This window comes from Pantherophis guttatus, chromosome 4 (assembly GCF_059756535.1).
Source record: "Pantherophis guttatus breed Tessera chromosome 4, ASM5975653v1, whole genome shotgun sequence".
Lineage (NCBI taxonomy): Eukaryota > Metazoa > Chordata > Lepidosauria > Squamata > Colubridae > Pantherophis > Pantherophis guttatus.
Genome location: NC_142066.1, coordinates 67,634,832 through 67,652,550, shown reverse-complemented (window position 1 = coordinate 67,652,550; position 17,719 = coordinate 67,634,832). Strand labels below are relative to the sequence as shown.

The window sequence follows — 17,719 nt, the reverse complement described above, 5'->3', positions numbered from 1 at the left end:
GAATTCTAATCTCTGTATTTTATTCAGCCCTATGCCATATATTAAATAAATAAAATATTCAACTCTACTTTGCTGGCAGATGCATAGATTAAACAAATCTCTAGATCAGAGATGTATAAAATACAAGTCATTGACCATCAGCTTCCCTCTGAATTTTCTGCCGATATGCTACTAATCTGTAGTGACAAAAAATAAATGCTATTATATGGAGATAATTAAGAATGGGAGAAAAAAGCTGTTTTAAATTCAACCTACATTATGCTATCATTGCTTGCATGATTTACTGCTATGGATTCAGAATTTGTTACATAATCACATATAATTTGTTACATAACCAGTGTCTCTCCAAATAAAAGAGTAAGAGTTAGAATGGACTTTAGAGACCTAGAACTTCTTGACCATGGGTGTCAAACTCGCTGTGTCACATTGCTGTCACATGACATTTTGCGATGTTTTTCCCCTTCACAGCGCTGGGATAGGTATGAGGAATCAGGCCCGCGGGCCACCAATTTGACACACCTGTTCTAGTCAAGCCTCCTGCTAAAGGAAAAGACTCTATACCATTCCAGACAAATGATGGTCCAGTCTCTTCTTAAAAGTCTCCAGTGATGGAGCACCCACAACTTTTGAAGGCAAGCCGTACCACTGGTTAATTGATCTGTCAGGCAATTTTTTCTTAATTCTAGCTTGCTTCTCTCCATTCATTGTTTCTTGTTTTGCCTTCTAGTACTTTGGAAATAGGTTGACCTCTTCTTTCTGGCAGCCCCTCAAATATTGGAATACTGCTTTGTCACCCCCAGTCCTTTTCTCTAGACTAGACATACCCAATTCCTGCAATTCATCATGTTTCAGCCTCCAGCCCCTTAACCATCTTTGTTACTCTCTTCTGCACTCTTTCCAGTCTCTACATCTTTTTATAATATGGTGACCAAAACTGGGTGCAGTATTCTAAGTGTGGTCTTACTATGACTTTATAAAGCAGTACTAATACTTCATGTCATCTTGATTCTATCTCTCCATTAATGCAATCTAGGATTGTGATGGCTTTTTTGTTAAAGTCTGTCAAGATTTATCTGGATCTTGAACATACCTTCTGGGGTGTTGGATTATTTAGTGTCTTCTGCAGATTTAACAAGTCCCCCTTCTATTCCCTCCCTATGAAGATGTTGAAAAGTACTGGGGCTAAAATGGAACTTTGGGGTACCCCAATGCTTACTTCCCTTAGTGTAGATGTAGTTCCATTAAGGACTACATGATGAGTATGATTTGTCAGTCAGTTATAAATCAGTCAGGTGATGATGCTGTGTATCCCACATTTTTTTAGCTTTTTTTATATGTTGAAAGAAACTGTATTGTTTTTGTCATTTGTTGCAAGTCTTACTTCATTTTGAGCCTTAGCTTTCCTGACTTCATCTTTGCAGATCTGGGCTATAAGCTAATATTCTTCCTTAGTTATGTCTGTTTCCATTTTTTCTTCTTAGTCTTTTTGTCTTTCAGTTTATCAGAAAGTTCTTTGTGTAATCATGGTGGGGTTGTTTTTTTTCCGAAAAGCATTTAAGTTCTTTTATGAGCACCAAGCATCTGCATTATTTTGTAGTAGGAAGCATATCAGAAATAATTTTTGATTGCCGAGGCAATTCCAGAAATTTCCCCCTCTCTGCTTTACCTACACTGGTTGTCAGCAACATGCAGCTTCATCGAAGACGACCCTCCTCCTCCTCTTCCTCCTCCTCCTCATGCAACCCCCTGGTCAGCTGTTGTGGGGCCGGGAGGGCATGCACAAGTGGGGATATTCTCAAGTGAATGGCTGGGCTCAGCCAAAGCACAGCGAAGGTGTGCAGAGTGGGAGGATTGACCGGCTGACGGGCCGGTCTTTGGTGAAAGTGTCTTTGGCAAGGGGGCTCCAGCTTTCTTTGAGCCTGATCCCCAGGGTGGGAGAGTGAGGTTCAGCGGGGCCAGCCCCCTTTTCCTGCTGCCCTGAGCTTCTTTACTCCTCCAGCGGAGTTGAGCATCCTCTGGGCGGTGAAAGTTCCCCGTGCGAGATTTAAAGCCACCCAGAGGACTCTTTTCAATCAACACTGCTGTCAGCACCACTCCACTCGCTTGAGGAGGGTATCCCCGCCCATTCGCACCCTCCCAGCCCCACAGCAGCTGTCCAGAGGGTCATGTGAGGAGGCGGGTTGTCTTCGACAAAGCTGTCACCGCAGCTCATGCTCACTCCTCAGCCAACCCAGATTTCTGAAAAGTTACCAAGAAGAAAGAAAAGAAGTAGCGAAGAGCCCCAAGGAGAGCTTGCGGGGTTGGCCCAGCCTTGGCTTTCCAAGAGAGAGAGAAGAGACAGAGAGACAGAGAGCGAGAAATGAGAAAATGATGGAGGGAGGGAGAGAGGAAATAGAGAGAGAAACAAGAGAGAGAGAGAAGGGGAGAGAGAGAGGGAGAGAGAAATGAGAGAGAGCTGGAGGGAGAGAATGAGAGAGAGGGAAAAGAGAGGGAAACAAATGAGAGAAAGAAGGGGGAGAGAAAGAAAAAGAGGAAGAGAGAGAGGAAAAGAGAGAAAAACAGAAATGAGAGGGAGAGAAAAAGAGAGAGAGAGAAATGAGAGAGAAAAAGGGGGAGAAAAAGAGAAAGAAATGAGAAAATGATGGAGGGAGAGAATGAGAGAGGGAAAACAGAGAAACAAATGAGAGAGAGAAGGGGGAGACAAAGAAAAAGGAAGAAAGAAAGAAAAAAAGGGGGAGAGGGAGAGACCCATTTCCCACAGAAGACACTGGGAGCTACAAAACCTGGGTAGACATGACTAGGAGGGTCATGTGACTGGGTGGGAATGATATTGAGTTGGCCATGCCCACCCAGGCTTTGTGGATCCCGGTGTTTTCTTTTCTGTGGGAGGTCCAAATGACTCTTGGATTGTTTAAGGTTGCAGACCCCTGACATACACTCATAGTGAGAAGCTTACAAACAGAAATAGCAATATCAAATATGAGTCAATTCAACTCTGCTTACTTAATTTGGATGATTCTGTGTTAAGACAGATCCTAAGCTATCTAAACATTATTCTTCTATATCCATTCTTAAATTATGATAATAATTTTTTGGCTCTTCTTGGATATCTTTCAGCTCTTAGGGGTCTTTAATTATCTCAAATTCAACTTTTTTTCTTGTCTTCTGTCTTTCTTCTTCATTTATTTCTATCTAATTATTTTTGACATTTTGTAGGAACATAAGAGGAACTGTTTATTATTATGTACAATACTGTTTCCTTTACACCACACACAATTCTTTCTTAGGAGTAAGTATTCACAATGAAACAACATATATCTCTTTGTTTGTTACAAAGTTCTAATTTAAATCAAATGCACTTCATAGTTTGCTGTTTTTAATATTTTTCACCCCTGCACTCTTACCTGGTTAAGCTCACACCACATGCTAACACCACCATTTGCCACTTTGTCACTGAGGATGAAGTAAAGTTTATCCAAAGTAAGCCGCAGGATACAGGTTTTAGCTAACTTGGCAATTGTGCTTATCACACCTGTCAAGACAGTACATTTTACAATATACTCTCTTAATATCTCTGTATAATAGAACATCTTTAGTCACAGGAACAAAAATAGAAGGTGAAACCTCATTACCAAACAGGCATAATTAAAGGTTAATTTGGAAGCTGCATTAAAAATTACTGGACTCCAGTAATATCCCATCACTAAAATATTAAGTATTTTAGAAGTATTAATATTAATACTTCTGTAAGATTAACAAAGAAGCTTTGGAACCAAATTTATAATCCCTGTAACAGTTTTTCAGATATCTATTTACCTGTGTGCAGTTGTGACTGAATTTTTCTAAGTGGTTTTATTAACATAATTAACAAGCAATTTTTATATCTCACTCAGTGTTTAGTATGGAGTATGGAGGAATAGTATTCCTCCACTAGTATGGAGGAATAAAAGGAGAGTCTTTGAGATAACATAGTACTAATAGACTCATTACAGGTAGGCTGCAACTTTTGAAGTATCCTTGTAAATTTCCCCTTTTTTATTTTCTCTGTACTTTTTACCTCTCCAAGGACAGAATGAAAACATGAAATTCTTCCTGTACTACACACATTGTCTGAGTATTCATTCATACGGCTTGTTTGATTCGAGTTTAGCACGCTCTGGGAAGCAAATCGCTAGAAAGAATATGTATCTGCTTAGTTTAATCCACTTCAATTGACAGCTATGGATCTATCATCCCATTTAGCCTCCTCAATACCACGGAACAAACAGATGGACTGCCAAATAAATGAAACACTTTATTTCATTTAATCAATGGCCACGTTTCTATTTCCATTCCCAGCAGAAGGCTTGGTATTTTCCTTGAAGACCTTTATACTCTCAGAGGAAGCCCGCTCTTTCGATAGAAAAGAAGCGCCGCTCTTTAAAAAGTGCAAATCGGACGGACAGTCGGTCGAAGAAACCACGGAAGGGAGGCAAAACCGAGTGTGCTCTTTCCAGTGCTTTTTCTTTCCAGCTGAGCTGCAGCCTTTCTCACACGCTCTACTCACGACTGAAATGGTTGAGGCATCCCACGTCTGTAATCTTCGCTCGAAATCGCATGACAGCCACGGCTTCAGCATCAAAGCTCCCCCTCGCCTTCCTCCAATCAACCATAGAGAAAAAGGGAGGCAAGTGCACTTCCGGTTTCCGTTTTAAGCGTCTTAGGGGCAGTTTATGCAAAAATACCACAGAGTTTTTGTCCCGCGTTAGCTCCCCCCCCCCTTTTTTTTCTTTTCTTTTTTTTCTTTCTTTCTTTCCCCATTTGGGCCAATGGAGTCGGTTTCGTAATCTCTCTCATGGCCAGCTCAATTAAGTGGGAATCGGAAATGTCGCAGATCCGGCAAAAGGCCAATTTCTGATCCTACGAATTCTCTTCATCCTTTTCTTCGATCTACGGTGAAACCCGGAAACCAAACAAGGGGTTTGGTTGCCAATGATGCCTCCCCCACATTTTTGTTTCACTTTCCTTTATTTTATTTACTGGCCGTCCGGAAAGATTACACGCTTTAAAAGAAAAAAAAAGATTATTACAGTCTCCCGATTTAGGAGTTTTCCGGAAAGTTTTCGCCGTTCCCACTGGCGAACAGCAGCAACAACTGGGGGCCTCGCAGAAAGCGTAACCTAATCATTTCTTATTAGGCCTAACAACAGAAGAAATAAAGCTGGAAGGGACCTTGGTGGTCTTCTAGTCCAAACCCCTGCTCGAGCAGGGGAACCTATTTCAGAGAAGTGACTGTCTAGTCTTTGCATGCATGAGCCTTCATGTGTGGCAAGAAAAATGCTATACAAGTAATCCTCCACTTATTTGTTTAGTAACCATTCAAAATTACAATGCACTAAAAAAAGAGACTTATGACCATTTTTCACACAACCATCGCAGCATCCCTGTGATCAAAATTCAGACGCTTGGCAACTGACTCATATTTACAACAGTTGCAGTTGCAGTGTCCTGGGTCATGTGATCATCATTTGTAACCTCAGCCAGTTTTCGAAAAGCAAAATCTGTGAGAGAAGTCAGATTCGCTTAATGACTATGTAATTCACTTAACTGCTGTGATTCACTTAGCAACTATGGCAAAAGTGTCACAAAATGGAGCAAAATTCACTTAACAATTGCCTTGCTTTGCAAAGAAAATTTTGCACTCAATTGTGGTCATAAATTGAGGACTACCTTTATCATAGCTATCACAGAATGGAAGGAGCTTTGAGATCATCTAGTCCAGAGGTCTCCAAATTTGGCAACCTCAAGATCTGTGGATCTAAATTCCCAGAATAACTCTGCCAGCTGGCTGGGGAATTCTGGAAGCTGAAGTTGAATCCTCCCGTTCCTGAATTTGGAGCATAAAGACTTTGGAGACCCCTTCTCCTCCAGGCCTATCATCTCCTTGGCAACATCAGAGCTGCCCTGATGAATGCTTGTCAGCTCCACAATCCTGAATGGAAGGAGACATCACCTAGGTTGGCTCTGCCGCACTTATCCACACAAGGCCAGAGAGAAGAGGGTTGCTTGGCAGATTCAGGGCCTTCCAAATGAAGTCCCAACACCAAAAATCCTCAATTTGATGTGCTAATAAGGTATCAGGCTAGAAAACTGGAGACAATGAACTCTAGTCCTGCCTTAGGCACAAAAGCTGGCTGGGTGACTTCGGACCAATCACCAGGAGATGGTGAGTTCTAGTCCCACTTTAGGCATGAAAAGTAGCTGGGTGACTGGGCTCTTAGCCCAACCCATTCACAGGGTTGTTGGGAAAATATGAAACGAGGAAGGAGTATTATGTATGCTCACCACTTCAGTTACTTACAAAAATAATTAAGGCAGAATACAAAAAGGGAGAGAGAGAGAGAGAGAGCGATGATGGATGTATGGAAGGACAGACAGATAAAAAGCCACAGCAAGCAAGGTCAGTTGTGAGTGTGTATGACCCATTCTCACAGCCTGTCCTTTACTCACTTGGAAGTAAGGCTTTGACTAAGGACACATGCTAAAACTGACTGTCCCAGGATCTCACTTGCAGGGCCCTCAGTTCTGGTTCTGGTTCTGCCCAGCCCTGATGTGGAACAATTACATTCAAGGAGATCAGGAGAGGAAAAAGGTACTTGATTCAGAGACACCAATTGGATCATCACTCCTTGCCTTGTTTTGGTCTCGGTGAACTCAGGGACAGACAGATGAACTGGCCAAGCAGCAGGAACCGGCTAACTCACCAGGCGTTTCTCACAGTCACCCTCCAAAAGCAGGGAAAGAGGTAGGAAGCCAATTATACCAAGAGGACCTAGCCCTTCTCACCAGAAAAAGGAGATGTGCTGAAGGTAAAGGGAAATTTTTGCTGAAGGAGACAGCCAGATGTGCATACAGTCAAGCTGGTCTGGATTCAGGCCTGTCTCCAAGTCAGAGTAGCAGCAAATCCAAACCTGGGACCCTCCCCCCTCTTTTGCAGGCTCCTTAGATCTCATATGTTGACAGAGGAAACAGACCCAGAATGAAAGGGATCCCACCATGGGGCAGGCAGGAGGCCTTGGGGAACAAAGGGTGTCTCAGAAGAATTTGTCATTCTGAAGTGGGGGCATGTGATATCATCAGGATTGATGGAAGACAGAAATGAACTTGTCAGAATTCTCAGTCTCCAGCTACTGCAGCTTTTTGGTCAGCCAGTCGTCAGGCTGGTTGGGGTCCCCTCTGTCTGACTGGGGAGAAGGGATGCTGGTGGTGCTGTCCCTCCTTTGAAGCTCCAGTATCAGCTGGTTGGCAGCCTTGATGTGCTTGATGGCCATTTGGAGGTGCTCAGCAAGATCAGAGCGCACTGAGGACAGCTTGTGGGTGTGGAAGACCATCTCCTCAGAGAGGTACTCCAACATGTTGCACTGGGGGATGAAGTAGTTGGGCCAGGTCTTGTTCACTAGGCAGTGGTGCAGGTCGTCAATCAGGCCCAGCAGGAAGCGGGCAGCATAATCCTCCTGCAGCTGGCGGGCAGCTGGCCACAGGCCTAGAGCTTGATGCTGCACAGGTGGTAAGGGCTGATGGCCTTGGGGCTCGAGAGCAGCTTGATGATGATGACATTGCAGGCCTGATAGGCTTGCATGAGACTGCTGGAGATGTACTTCTTCAGTTGCACCTTGCTGCGGGCAAAGGATGAGCACCATTCATCCTTCCAGCCTTGGTATGAGCAAGCAGGGAAGCTGATGATGACTTCTTCCTCAATGTCTTCCTGTCGCAGAAGTGGTTCTTCATCAGCCAGCTCTGGGCCACAGCTGGCCAGATATTGCCTAGTTTCCAGGATATCTACCCATGCCCCTATCTCCCTTCCAAAAATATTTTCCTGCATCTCTGGTTCTCTTTTTAAATCTCTTAAAATATTCTTTCCCTTGGTTTGTTGTTTGCTGGTTTATCTGTTCTGTTTTTTCATCTGCTCTTTCAATTGGCTCCTCCTTTTCCTGGGTGTCTTGATCACTCGTCCTTTGTATAATATTCCCCAATTTTACATCTGTGCCATGCATTAAATTCTTAATCTCCTTGTGGTTTCTTATCAGAATGTCCTTGATGCTTTGAAACTTCCAAAGTTCCACTCATTTCCTCCTGGTAGAGCATCTTGTCTTGTTTTGGTAAGTCCCCCTCTTGTCCAATAGTCCCAAAACCATATATTCAAATCTAAGTCGGTCTTCAAAGAATACAATGTTCATAATTCTTTTTTTTTTTATTGCAAAAGTTTTACAATTACATTTTCACCCCTTTTCCCCCCCCACCTCCCCCCCAAACTTCCCAACCTCCCTAACCCTCCCTAACCCTCCCCTCCCCCCAGACTTCCCTATAATATACTCATAACTGGTAAAAAAAAACACACACACACAAAAAAGAAAAACCCTTAGTATGACACTTATGTGTAAACTTGAACCCCTCCCTCCCCTGTATAATTTTTCTTTTACCTCATTTCATTAAAATATTTCTAATACATTATTTTCAAATAAAAGCTATTTGATACTTTCTAGTTTGATATTTGTTCTGAACATATTCTATCCACCTTTTCCATTCCCATTCATAAGTCTCTTGTGAACAATGTTCATAATTCTTTATATCCCGTAATTAATCAATCAATTCCCAGAAGCTTTCCAGAACCTCCTTAAATCCCCTTTATATAATAATAATAATAATAATAATAATAATAATAATAATAATAATAATAATAATTACTATTACTATTATTACTACTACTACTACTACTACTATTATTATTATTATTATTATTATTATTATTATTATTATTATTATTATTATTTTATTTCTATACCACCCTTCTCCCGAAGGACTCAGGGCGGTGTACAGCCTATTCAAAAACACAAGACAAAACATTGATTAAAAATTTAAAATAATTAAATAAATTTGGCTCAATTTAAAACCCCACAAATTTAAAATACCCCAATTTAAAATTATTATGTTGATAGCCCAGCCTGGCGGAACAACAGGGTCTTCAGTGCACAGCGAAACACCCGGAGGTCTTATGAATTCAATCATATATTATAGCATTCAGGGGTCACTTTAGTTAACATGTCTTCCTGTCTCATATTTAAATGTCCAGTAGTCATGTCATAGATGCATATAACACATCCTTGTCAAAAAATTTTCCCAGAGTTTTAGGAATATGTTATACTTTCCTTTCGTCAGCAGGTGGCGCTCTCAGCTTAGATTTCAATGTTGTCACAGATCCAACCAATTTTTAGTTTGATAATAATTCAAACTATAAAAACAAAGTTTTTTAGGTAAAGAGCTCCAGCATTTTAAAATGCCTTTCCAAAACCGCTCGTATCCAGTTTAAAAGTCCAATTTTCTTTAATTTTTAAAAAGTTTTTTGCTTTTCTCCCTTTGATTTTTTTCTTTCAATTCTGGAATTTTTCTCAAAGTGCTCAATCACTGCTTTAACAAATAGTTGTGAGCCTCTCTTTTCCTGGATTTTTCTTTTTGGAGTTAGGTTATTAAATAAGAAGAAATCCTCTCATCCAGTTCAAGACACTGTTCACCTACTCCGCTTCAGCACATTCTTAGCTGTTCCTCGGCTGTCCCAGCTTTATGGCAGCCATCTTTAGGCTGCCTCTTCTCCTCATTGTGGCTGAGAGGGAAAAGAAAGTCCCGGGTCAGAGACTTCCGGTTGGTGCCGCGGGGACACAGACAGGGAAAGGGTGAGCTCTGCGGAGCTCTGCCAAAACCCCGTCTGCCAAGCTGCTGCTGACAGATCTTTGGACCTCCCCTGTCTTGAAGGGAAAGGGGGACAAGAAGGGACCCCTTGGGTGGCCGAGAGGAACGGGTAGGTTCCTCGGGGCCAGAGGCTTTCCCTTCATGCCGGCGGCAGTGGAACAACTGCCATGGCAGCTGTCCTGAAACCGCGGCAACTGGGAACAAAGATCATGCTGGAGGAGAGGAGGAGAAGCGGAGAAGAACAGGGAGCTTGTATGCCGGGTGAGTTTAACAATTACCCAGGCGGGAGCTGCTGTCAGATGTGGATTGCAACAAGTGAACCCCTGTTTTAATAGCGGCTAACAACTACAGGGGCTAAAAGACAAAGGACCTGTTTGATAGAAAGCATTTATTATGACTGTGTGGAAATGGCTTAGTTACAATTTTTTAAACTATTTTTATTTTTTTTTCCTGTGGATAAATGAGGCTAGACTAATTTTGTGGAGTGAGACTGGATTATATCTGGGGGAGAGGAAGGAGAAGAGGAAACAACTATGTTTTAAAAGTAAAGACAAAAGACAAACGGTGATGGATAAAATGGCTGCTAGCTCTGAAGGGAAAGTATGAATTCCAGACTATTTGTTAATTGAAAAGAGAAAGTATGTTGCTTGTTACTTGTACTGAATTAATACTGAGAAAAGACTTAGAGACCTTGGTTTCTGATACATAATCTGTTCACTAGAGGACTTATGGAAGATTTGAAAGAAGAAATTAAATGGAATAATGGAAACTGAACTAAATAAAAATGATTATAAGAGAAAGGCGTGGCAACAGAAGGAAGACATGATGATACCATATATGGAATAGTTCCAGAATTAACTTTGCAGAACTTATAACTTTGATGACACTGAAAGGGAAAAGAAATACAGTTGGACAGATTGGACGAAAAAAACCAACAACAATGGAATAAATTAACAATAAAATAAATAAACAAGATAACAAAATATCACATTTTGATTCAAATGGATGTAATGGTTATTGGGTGAATGATTAATGTTAGGAGATACTTTTCTTTCTTTTCCATGCTTTCTTTTTATTTCTTATCTTTCTCTTTTCTCTTTGTTTTATTCTTTTCTCATTTGCTTTTTTTTCTTCCCTCTCTATTTTCTCTTTTTTTCTTTCTAATATAATTGTTTAATTCTTCTTTTTGTTATTTTTAAACTCCCTTTTCCCTTTTTACTGATGTTTCTATTACTTCCTTATTTTTTTATTGTAATTACTATTGTTATTATTTTCCTTGTTATTACTATCACCACCTTGTTTTAATATATATATAAATACACAAATAACATGATTAAGAAATAAGAGCACAAATGATTTAAGAAAAATACGATCTCTGGAGGCTTTAACTTTTTTTTAAACTTTGAATTTTTTGTAGATTCAACAACTTAGAAGAAAAGGTTTTTTAAGACATTGGAAGATATTTGTTAAAATATACTTTTATTTTAAATTAGAAATATGGAGGAGAATAAATGGAAAAACAATATGGGTAATACATTGTGAAGTAATTTGAAGCTAATAGACTGAATAAGAGAATAGGAGTAGAGGAAGGTATTATATTAGAAAACAGTTGAAACAAAGCTTGGAATTAGTTAAAAATTAAAATAAGAGTTAGGAATGGAGGAAAGCATGAGCTGGAAAACAGTTAAATCAATGCTGTGGACCAGCCAATAAACAGAGTTAGGAGTGGAGGAAAGCATATGTTGGGTAACAGTTTATATGAACTGTGAACCAGTTAAAAATAAAAAGGTAGGACTGGAGGAGACTATACCTGGGGATCAATTGAAATATAATTGTGAACCAGTTAAAAATAGAGGTAGGAGTGGAGGAAAATATGCATTATAAGACAGTTAAAGTAAAGCTTGCGAACCAATTAATATATAGATTAGGAGTGGAGGAAAGCATATACTGGGTAACAGCTAAAGCTAAACTGTGAACTAGCCAAAAAATATAAAGTTAGGAGTGGAGGAGACTATATCTGGGGAACAATTGCTGAGCACATTGTAAGCCGCCCTGAGTCTTCGGAGAAGGGCGGCATATAAATCAAATTAAAAAAACAACAACAATTGAAATATAGTTGTGAACCAGTTAAAAATAAAGGTGGGAGCGGAAGAAAGCACTGCTGGAAAATAACTATTTTTAAGTTGTAAACCAGTTATAAAATAAATATAGGAGGAGTAAAGGAGATAAGGTTAGTGTGTAGTTAAAATCACACTGTGAACCAGCCAAAGTAATTTAAGTTCAGGAGTGGAGGTAAGCCTTGCGGGAAAGCAGCAGATCAAGATGTGAACCAGCTAAAAAATAAAATTAGGAGGAAGTGGAAGAAACTTTACAAGAGAATAATAATATAACTGTGAACCAGTTAAATAATCAGATTGGAGTTATATAAACTACTAAAAGAAAAGGGAAATAAATTTTTGATAAGATTTGGATATTAGTTGTGATCAAGAAGATGTGAAATATAGATTTGGTGTAATGGATCTTAAATTGAGAAATGTATATGAAATATTGATTGTTAAAATGATAGAGATTTAGAATGGTATTTATAAACTAGAATGTTGGGCGAAATAATTAAATGATAAATGTTTAGAATAAGATTTTTTCTTTTTTCTTTTTTTTTTAAAAAAGATGTAATTGGATAAAAATGGGAACAAAATTGATTGTGGGAATCTTAATAATTGTACTTACTATATGACGGAACCTGCTCTAAAAAGATGTATTTTATGTTTTGTGTTTTGAAAAATAAAAAATTGGGAAAAAAAAAGAAAGTCCCTGGTCAGGCACAATAATTGTGACTCTCCATGACTTCACAGGGTGCCCCTTTTTGCTTCTCCGCCCCTACAGGGTGGCTTCTTTCAGAGCCCACCAACGGGGAGAACTCCTCATGTCCGATCTCATCACAACATCAGCCAGAAGTCAGCTGCCTGATCTTGAAGGAACGAAGGGCATGATGTAGTACAACATGCAGCTGCTGTGCACCCCAGGATGATGGAAACAAGGGTGCCGTTCTTCTCCACCTTCTTCACCTTGGGCATCCCTCTCTGAATCTCAGAAAGGACCATGTTGGTGGACCTGAAAAACCATTTGGCCACGCCAGTGGGGAAGAAGTAGTTAGTGGCCTTGTTGAAATGCTCTACGATGGTGCAACAATCCTTCCACTTGCTGATGGTCCCTTTGTCAAAGATCCGCAAGCTCAGCCAGGAATGACATAAGGTAGAGTGGTGCCATGTCCAGGGTGATTGGCTGGTTTTGGTACTGGAGCTTCAGAGCTGGCACAAGCAAAGTCCATGCCATAGTCAGTGCCACAAGTGTAGAAATTCAGTTCATCCAGATCAAAGTCTACCATGCCTTTTCAAACCCTTCTGGAAAGCAGCAAGTACTCATTGGTGATGAAGTTTTTGGTCAGGTTTTTCTACCATGCCCAGCCGGGGAAGTTGAAGTTCATTTACTACATCTGGAGTGCAAAACCAAGCACACTCTAGATAACAGCAAATAATCAAAATTGGCTGCACCTCTGTCCAGCTACTGTGGTCATAGGTAACATAACATTAAAACATTAAATACTCTTATTTAACCTCAATATCTTCCACTCTATAAGATATCTTTAAAAAAGTATTCTGGGCTTTTGTTTCATCTTTTTTATGACCCTCTTTTAAGCACTTAATATTATTTTAGTCTTTTCCTTTACAATTTCGTAAGAAGGGGTATGCTGATCTACAAAATTACCATAATCCTGTACATCAGTAAGACTAAAAGGAAATGAATATTTAAATTCACCAGCCATTCAATGACTCTAGCACATAATGTGTTATACGAGCTGATTGTTTAAATAAATCAAAGATCTGACTTTTTTTTCTTTTGGCCCAGTCCTCCTCTCAGGTTTGGTACTTTTTATTTATGGTTACTAACAAGGTTGAGAATCCCTTAAGAAAAAGAGGAATTTATAATTGCTTGATAGACATTCCAGATAAGAAATACATTAGTCTATGAGAATAAGCTGGAGGGAGTGATTTAAATTTAATGTGCTTATTGGTGCCAAGATGGATTTTTACCAGTTCGATATATGTAATTAAAGCTCTAATGTAGTTTTGTGTTTATAAAATGGATTTGAAAATGGGGTTTTCTTTTTTTCCCTTTATATATAATGCTTAAATAATTCATAAAGCTTGTAAAATATTATTGAAAGTGAATGTGAAAGAACGCATGTTAAGATGAAGATGTGCTAGAAATTTATTGATTTTAGGAATTTTTTTTAAAAAAGTTTAGTTTTAAAATGGAGATTAAAAATGATTTTTTCCCTTTAAATTAAAAAATATGAAAGAGATTAATGATTATAAAGATTGTGAATATAAACAATACTCTATAAAGATGAAAAAAGTGCCAATAGAAATATACATTACTTCCTATTGTAAGGAAAAAAGCAGAGATGATTAAATTGATTGCTCTATTCAAAGCAAATAACATTCTAATTTTGTTCCCATTTGGAAATCACTTCTGGATTTTGTACTTGAGATAGAAAAAAATGAAACTTCGATTTTGGTTTTGCTGACTAGCTAGATTTCTTGTAATACAAATGGCTAGTGTGTATTACTGTGTAAAAGTAGAAAGTTGAGGCTGTAATGTTATTATCTTCTACTGTGCGAAAAAGAGTCTAATTCAGGGTTTAGTTACTCATGTTTCCTGATGGTAATAAAACTTAAGTGCTTTCAGTCTTCTGATAACCAAATTGCAAGAAAAAAGCTTCTTGCAGAAAAAGGGGTTTATTTGCCAGATTTTTAAAATCATATCTTCATCTACAGCTGTGCTTCACAAACCTCCTACTCGATCCCAAATCTCTGACAGGCCAGGGTAGCATGATTTTCATGAGGAAGATGGCATGCAGCAAGAGTAAATTCTTCTCTCATTACAAAACTTTTGTTCAATAAATGTCTATGAGCTGCAAATGTATATAGTTACATGGGCAGCCACAGAAATCACTGCCAAGTTTAGCTATGTTGCTTTTCTCATAAAGAAAATAAATGTCTATGGCCACAGAGAAATATAATTTATTGTCTTCCTATGTGGTAATTTTTTCATGTATTTTTCTCCCTGAAGCAATCAATAGTCACAAATAATTTTAAATTCTGTTTATTAATCTATGCTACAAGTAGTCTTCGATTTACAACTATTCATATAATGACTATTTGAACCTACAACGGCACTAAAAAAAATGACATGACAATTTTTCACACGATCATTGCAGCATCCCCATGGTCACATGATCAAAATTCGGACACTTTGCAACTGGCTCATATTTATGATTGTTGCAGTGAGTTGGGGTCATGTGATTACTACCTGTATTTCATAATAAAAACAGAAACAGAAATACTATTACAAAATACTATACATAATATGCTATACAGTGTATGCTATACTATAATGTACTAAAAAGAATAGAATGCATTTCTTCATTTTAGTTTAGAATGAGAAGCTTGGCAAAATTACAATAATTTGTCATTGGGCTGCTATCACTTCATCCTTTATTAGCACGATCATCTACACAATTCTTAGATGCACTTGGATCTCCATGCACTCTAAGCCGATAAATGCAAGTATACTTAGGATGGCCCCAGTTGTTTATCACTTTCAGCTTTATATATCTCATCAGTTCAGAAGATTCATTCTGAAAAAGAGAGAGATTTTTTTAATTCTGCCATTGCTTAATTATTGTGATTAAAGGTAATTATAGGTAATATATTTTTCTTGCAATATGTCTAGTGTGCACAGAACACTAACATATAAATAGCATATGTGTACAATAAGGATAGTCCTATATTCACAACTTGCCTCAAGCACTCCCCTCCTCATTCTCCTTCCATATAATTGGAAGGAATATCAATCATAACTTTATTTTAAAAGATTCTTGGTTTAATGCCGCTGATTTAATAAACTATTAACAAATCACTAGAAAAAGCAAAATGCATACAGCACATAAAAGCCAAGATTCTTTCTTAAATTATTTATTTTACAGATTCTAATTTTAAATTAACAGTTCATGGTCTGAATTAAAACAGTGTTTATTTGTTTGAATTATTTCTGTATCATTTGTAATCTATATACACTCCTATGTATGTAGCCTTCAACTTAAAACTGGTTGCTTCACAATCATTCAAAATTAAAATGGACCCCCAAAAAGTACTTATGACCCAGTCCTGGAGTTCCAACAGCTGACACACCATGATCACATGGCAGCATTTTGAGAACTGACAAACTGGCCTGCATTTTTAGCTGTTGCAGCTTCCTTCAGTCAATTTACATTTTTACAGAAAACTGGCATTTACATTTGGTTTCTGGCAAAAACCACCTGTAACAAACAATGGGTTCACCTAACCATGGTGCTTAATAACCATGGTGTTTGCTTAATGACTGCTGCAAAAAAGGTTTTAAAAATTGAGTCAATGTGCGATTTACCCATTTTATGATTACCTGTGATAGTGTAGTAAAATAAGACATTAGAACCAAAACAATAATAATAAATGCAGAGAATGTGCACTCGTCCCTGAATTTTCTCTAGAAAATCTTTGTTTAGATTAATTTCCAAAAGACCATGAGTGTGGCTATTGTCCTGACCTTAGGATACAGCTATTCTGTAATCCAGGGACTGCAACAAAATGTGTGTTGCGATAATGTGTCTGCAAATCCTTGCCCACAATTTCTCCAAATGCAGGGTTTTTTTAAATAAATGGGGGTACTAATGATGGCATGTACTAAATGAGTTGATTCCATGAGGATGATCCTGAAGCTAATAAGAACCAAGTCATAAAGGCCTTTATGGTTAAAAAACAGCATTTTAAACTCAGAAGCCTATGGATAAACATTGTGGATCCATAACATGTTATGTGGCTATGATGGTTTTCATCTGCCAATAAATAAGAATCTGCCAAAGTAAAGTTCTAATAATTCCTTCTTCTACCCAGGGAAAAAAGAGGAAAATACAAAAACCTGGCATTTCAAGTAAGCATCTTACTGTTCATTCATTTAGCACTAGATTGGGATTTAATGTCAAAAGGAATTAACCTAGCCAGAGATCCTATCCTTTTTCTTTTTTTTCTTATGGAAAATCATGATGGTTATATAGTTATGCTAACTGTATCGATTACTATAATTGTTCCCTTGATCAACAGCAATATTTATTAAAATTTCCCAACAACTTCTACATACTTTCAACTGGAATGTTTGAATTAAGAATCCTTCCATGTCATATGTAAACTGACCCAAGAAAGTTCCTTGTTCCTCTTCTTCTGTTTTTAGTCCCTTTGGAAACAAAGGATTTATTACCAACAATCATGACATCATAGAGCATTCCATAATAGAAGAAAGACAAAGATTTTATCTATTTTGGAATCAAATCTTAACATAAGTAGGTCGTCAAATTGTGGACAAGCATTTTTAAGTCACTAATATGAGACGGTGTATGGCTTACTGGCTATTTATTAATGACCCACTGATATCCTAATTAAAGAATCAATTATTTACCTGTAAAGTTATCATCAACAATATTCAGAAATATGAAGCAAAAAATTATTATTTTTAGTTCACATATTTCAGCAACATACATAGTTCTTTTATCCTGAAAAATGCCAATATAGGCTGAGCAATTATACAGTGCCTTTGAAAGACCAATTTAGTCTGAAATGCACTGGAGTACATTATATGCCTTTATGTATCTATACGTACAGAGATGTGCACATATACAAAATAACTCTTCAGTGACCATTGGACTTTTTCATTATATTTTGTGCCATTCACACATTAGTTTTCTTAGAATAGATAGCTTGATATTTGACTGTAATCAAACAATATAAAGTGATAACTCCTTCAATTTGTTTTGTCAATGTTGTGTCAGAAAGCACTATAAGATTCACTCTAATTAATGAATTAAAGCAGTTTAGAGTAGATAGTTAAATCCATAGAATTA

The 17,719-nt window shown here is 38.1% G+C and overlaps 2 protein-coding genes and 2 pseudogenes across 5 annotated transcripts in view; all 4 read right to left on the bottom strand.

Moving 5' to 3' along the window:
* HUS1 (HUS1 checkpoint clamp component) overlaps positions 1-4,869 on the bottom strand; it is a 43,229-nt gene extending 38,360 nt beyond the window's left edge. The window contains exons 1-2 of one of the 3 annotated variants that reach the window (XM_034416436.3): positions 4,547-4,869; positions 3,405-3,532 (exon numbers count right to left, since the gene is read on the bottom strand). In XM_034416436.3, coding sequence (XP_034272327.1) covers positions 3,405-3,532; positions 4,547-4,652 — 234 coding nt within the window. In that variant the 5' untranslated portion in view covers positions 4,653-4,869. The remainder of the gene's footprint in view (positions 1-3,404; positions 3,533-4,546) is intronic. The other 2 variants (XM_087892362.1, XM_087892363.1) reach the window with 2 other exon arrangements.
* Positions 4,812-8,390, bottom strand: LOC148114145 (nucleotidyltransferase MB21D2 pseudogene; annotated as a pseudogene). The gene has a single exon (XR_015733881.1). The product of XR_015733881.1 is annotated as a nucleotidyltransferase MB21D2 pseudogene (transcript).
* A 4,288-nt stretch (positions 8,391-12,678) lies between these two features.
* Positions 12,679-13,181, bottom strand: LOC117665026 (nucleotidyltransferase MB21D2 pseudogene; annotated as a pseudogene).
* Positions 13,182-15,264: 2,083 nt separating this feature from the next.
* The window catches only part of SUN3 (Sad1 and UNC84 domain containing 3), a 39,011-nt gene continuing 36,556 nt past the window's right edge, over positions 15,265-17,719 (bottom strand). The window contains exons 12-13 of the mRNA XM_034416435.2: positions 16,963-17,055; positions 15,265-15,424 (exon numbers count right to left, since the gene is read on the bottom strand). Of these exons, the coding sequence (XP_034272326.1) occupies positions 15,275-15,424; positions 16,963-17,055 (243 nt within the window). The 3' untranslated portion in view covers positions 15,265-15,274. The remainder of the gene's footprint in view (positions 15,425-16,962; positions 17,056-17,719) is intronic.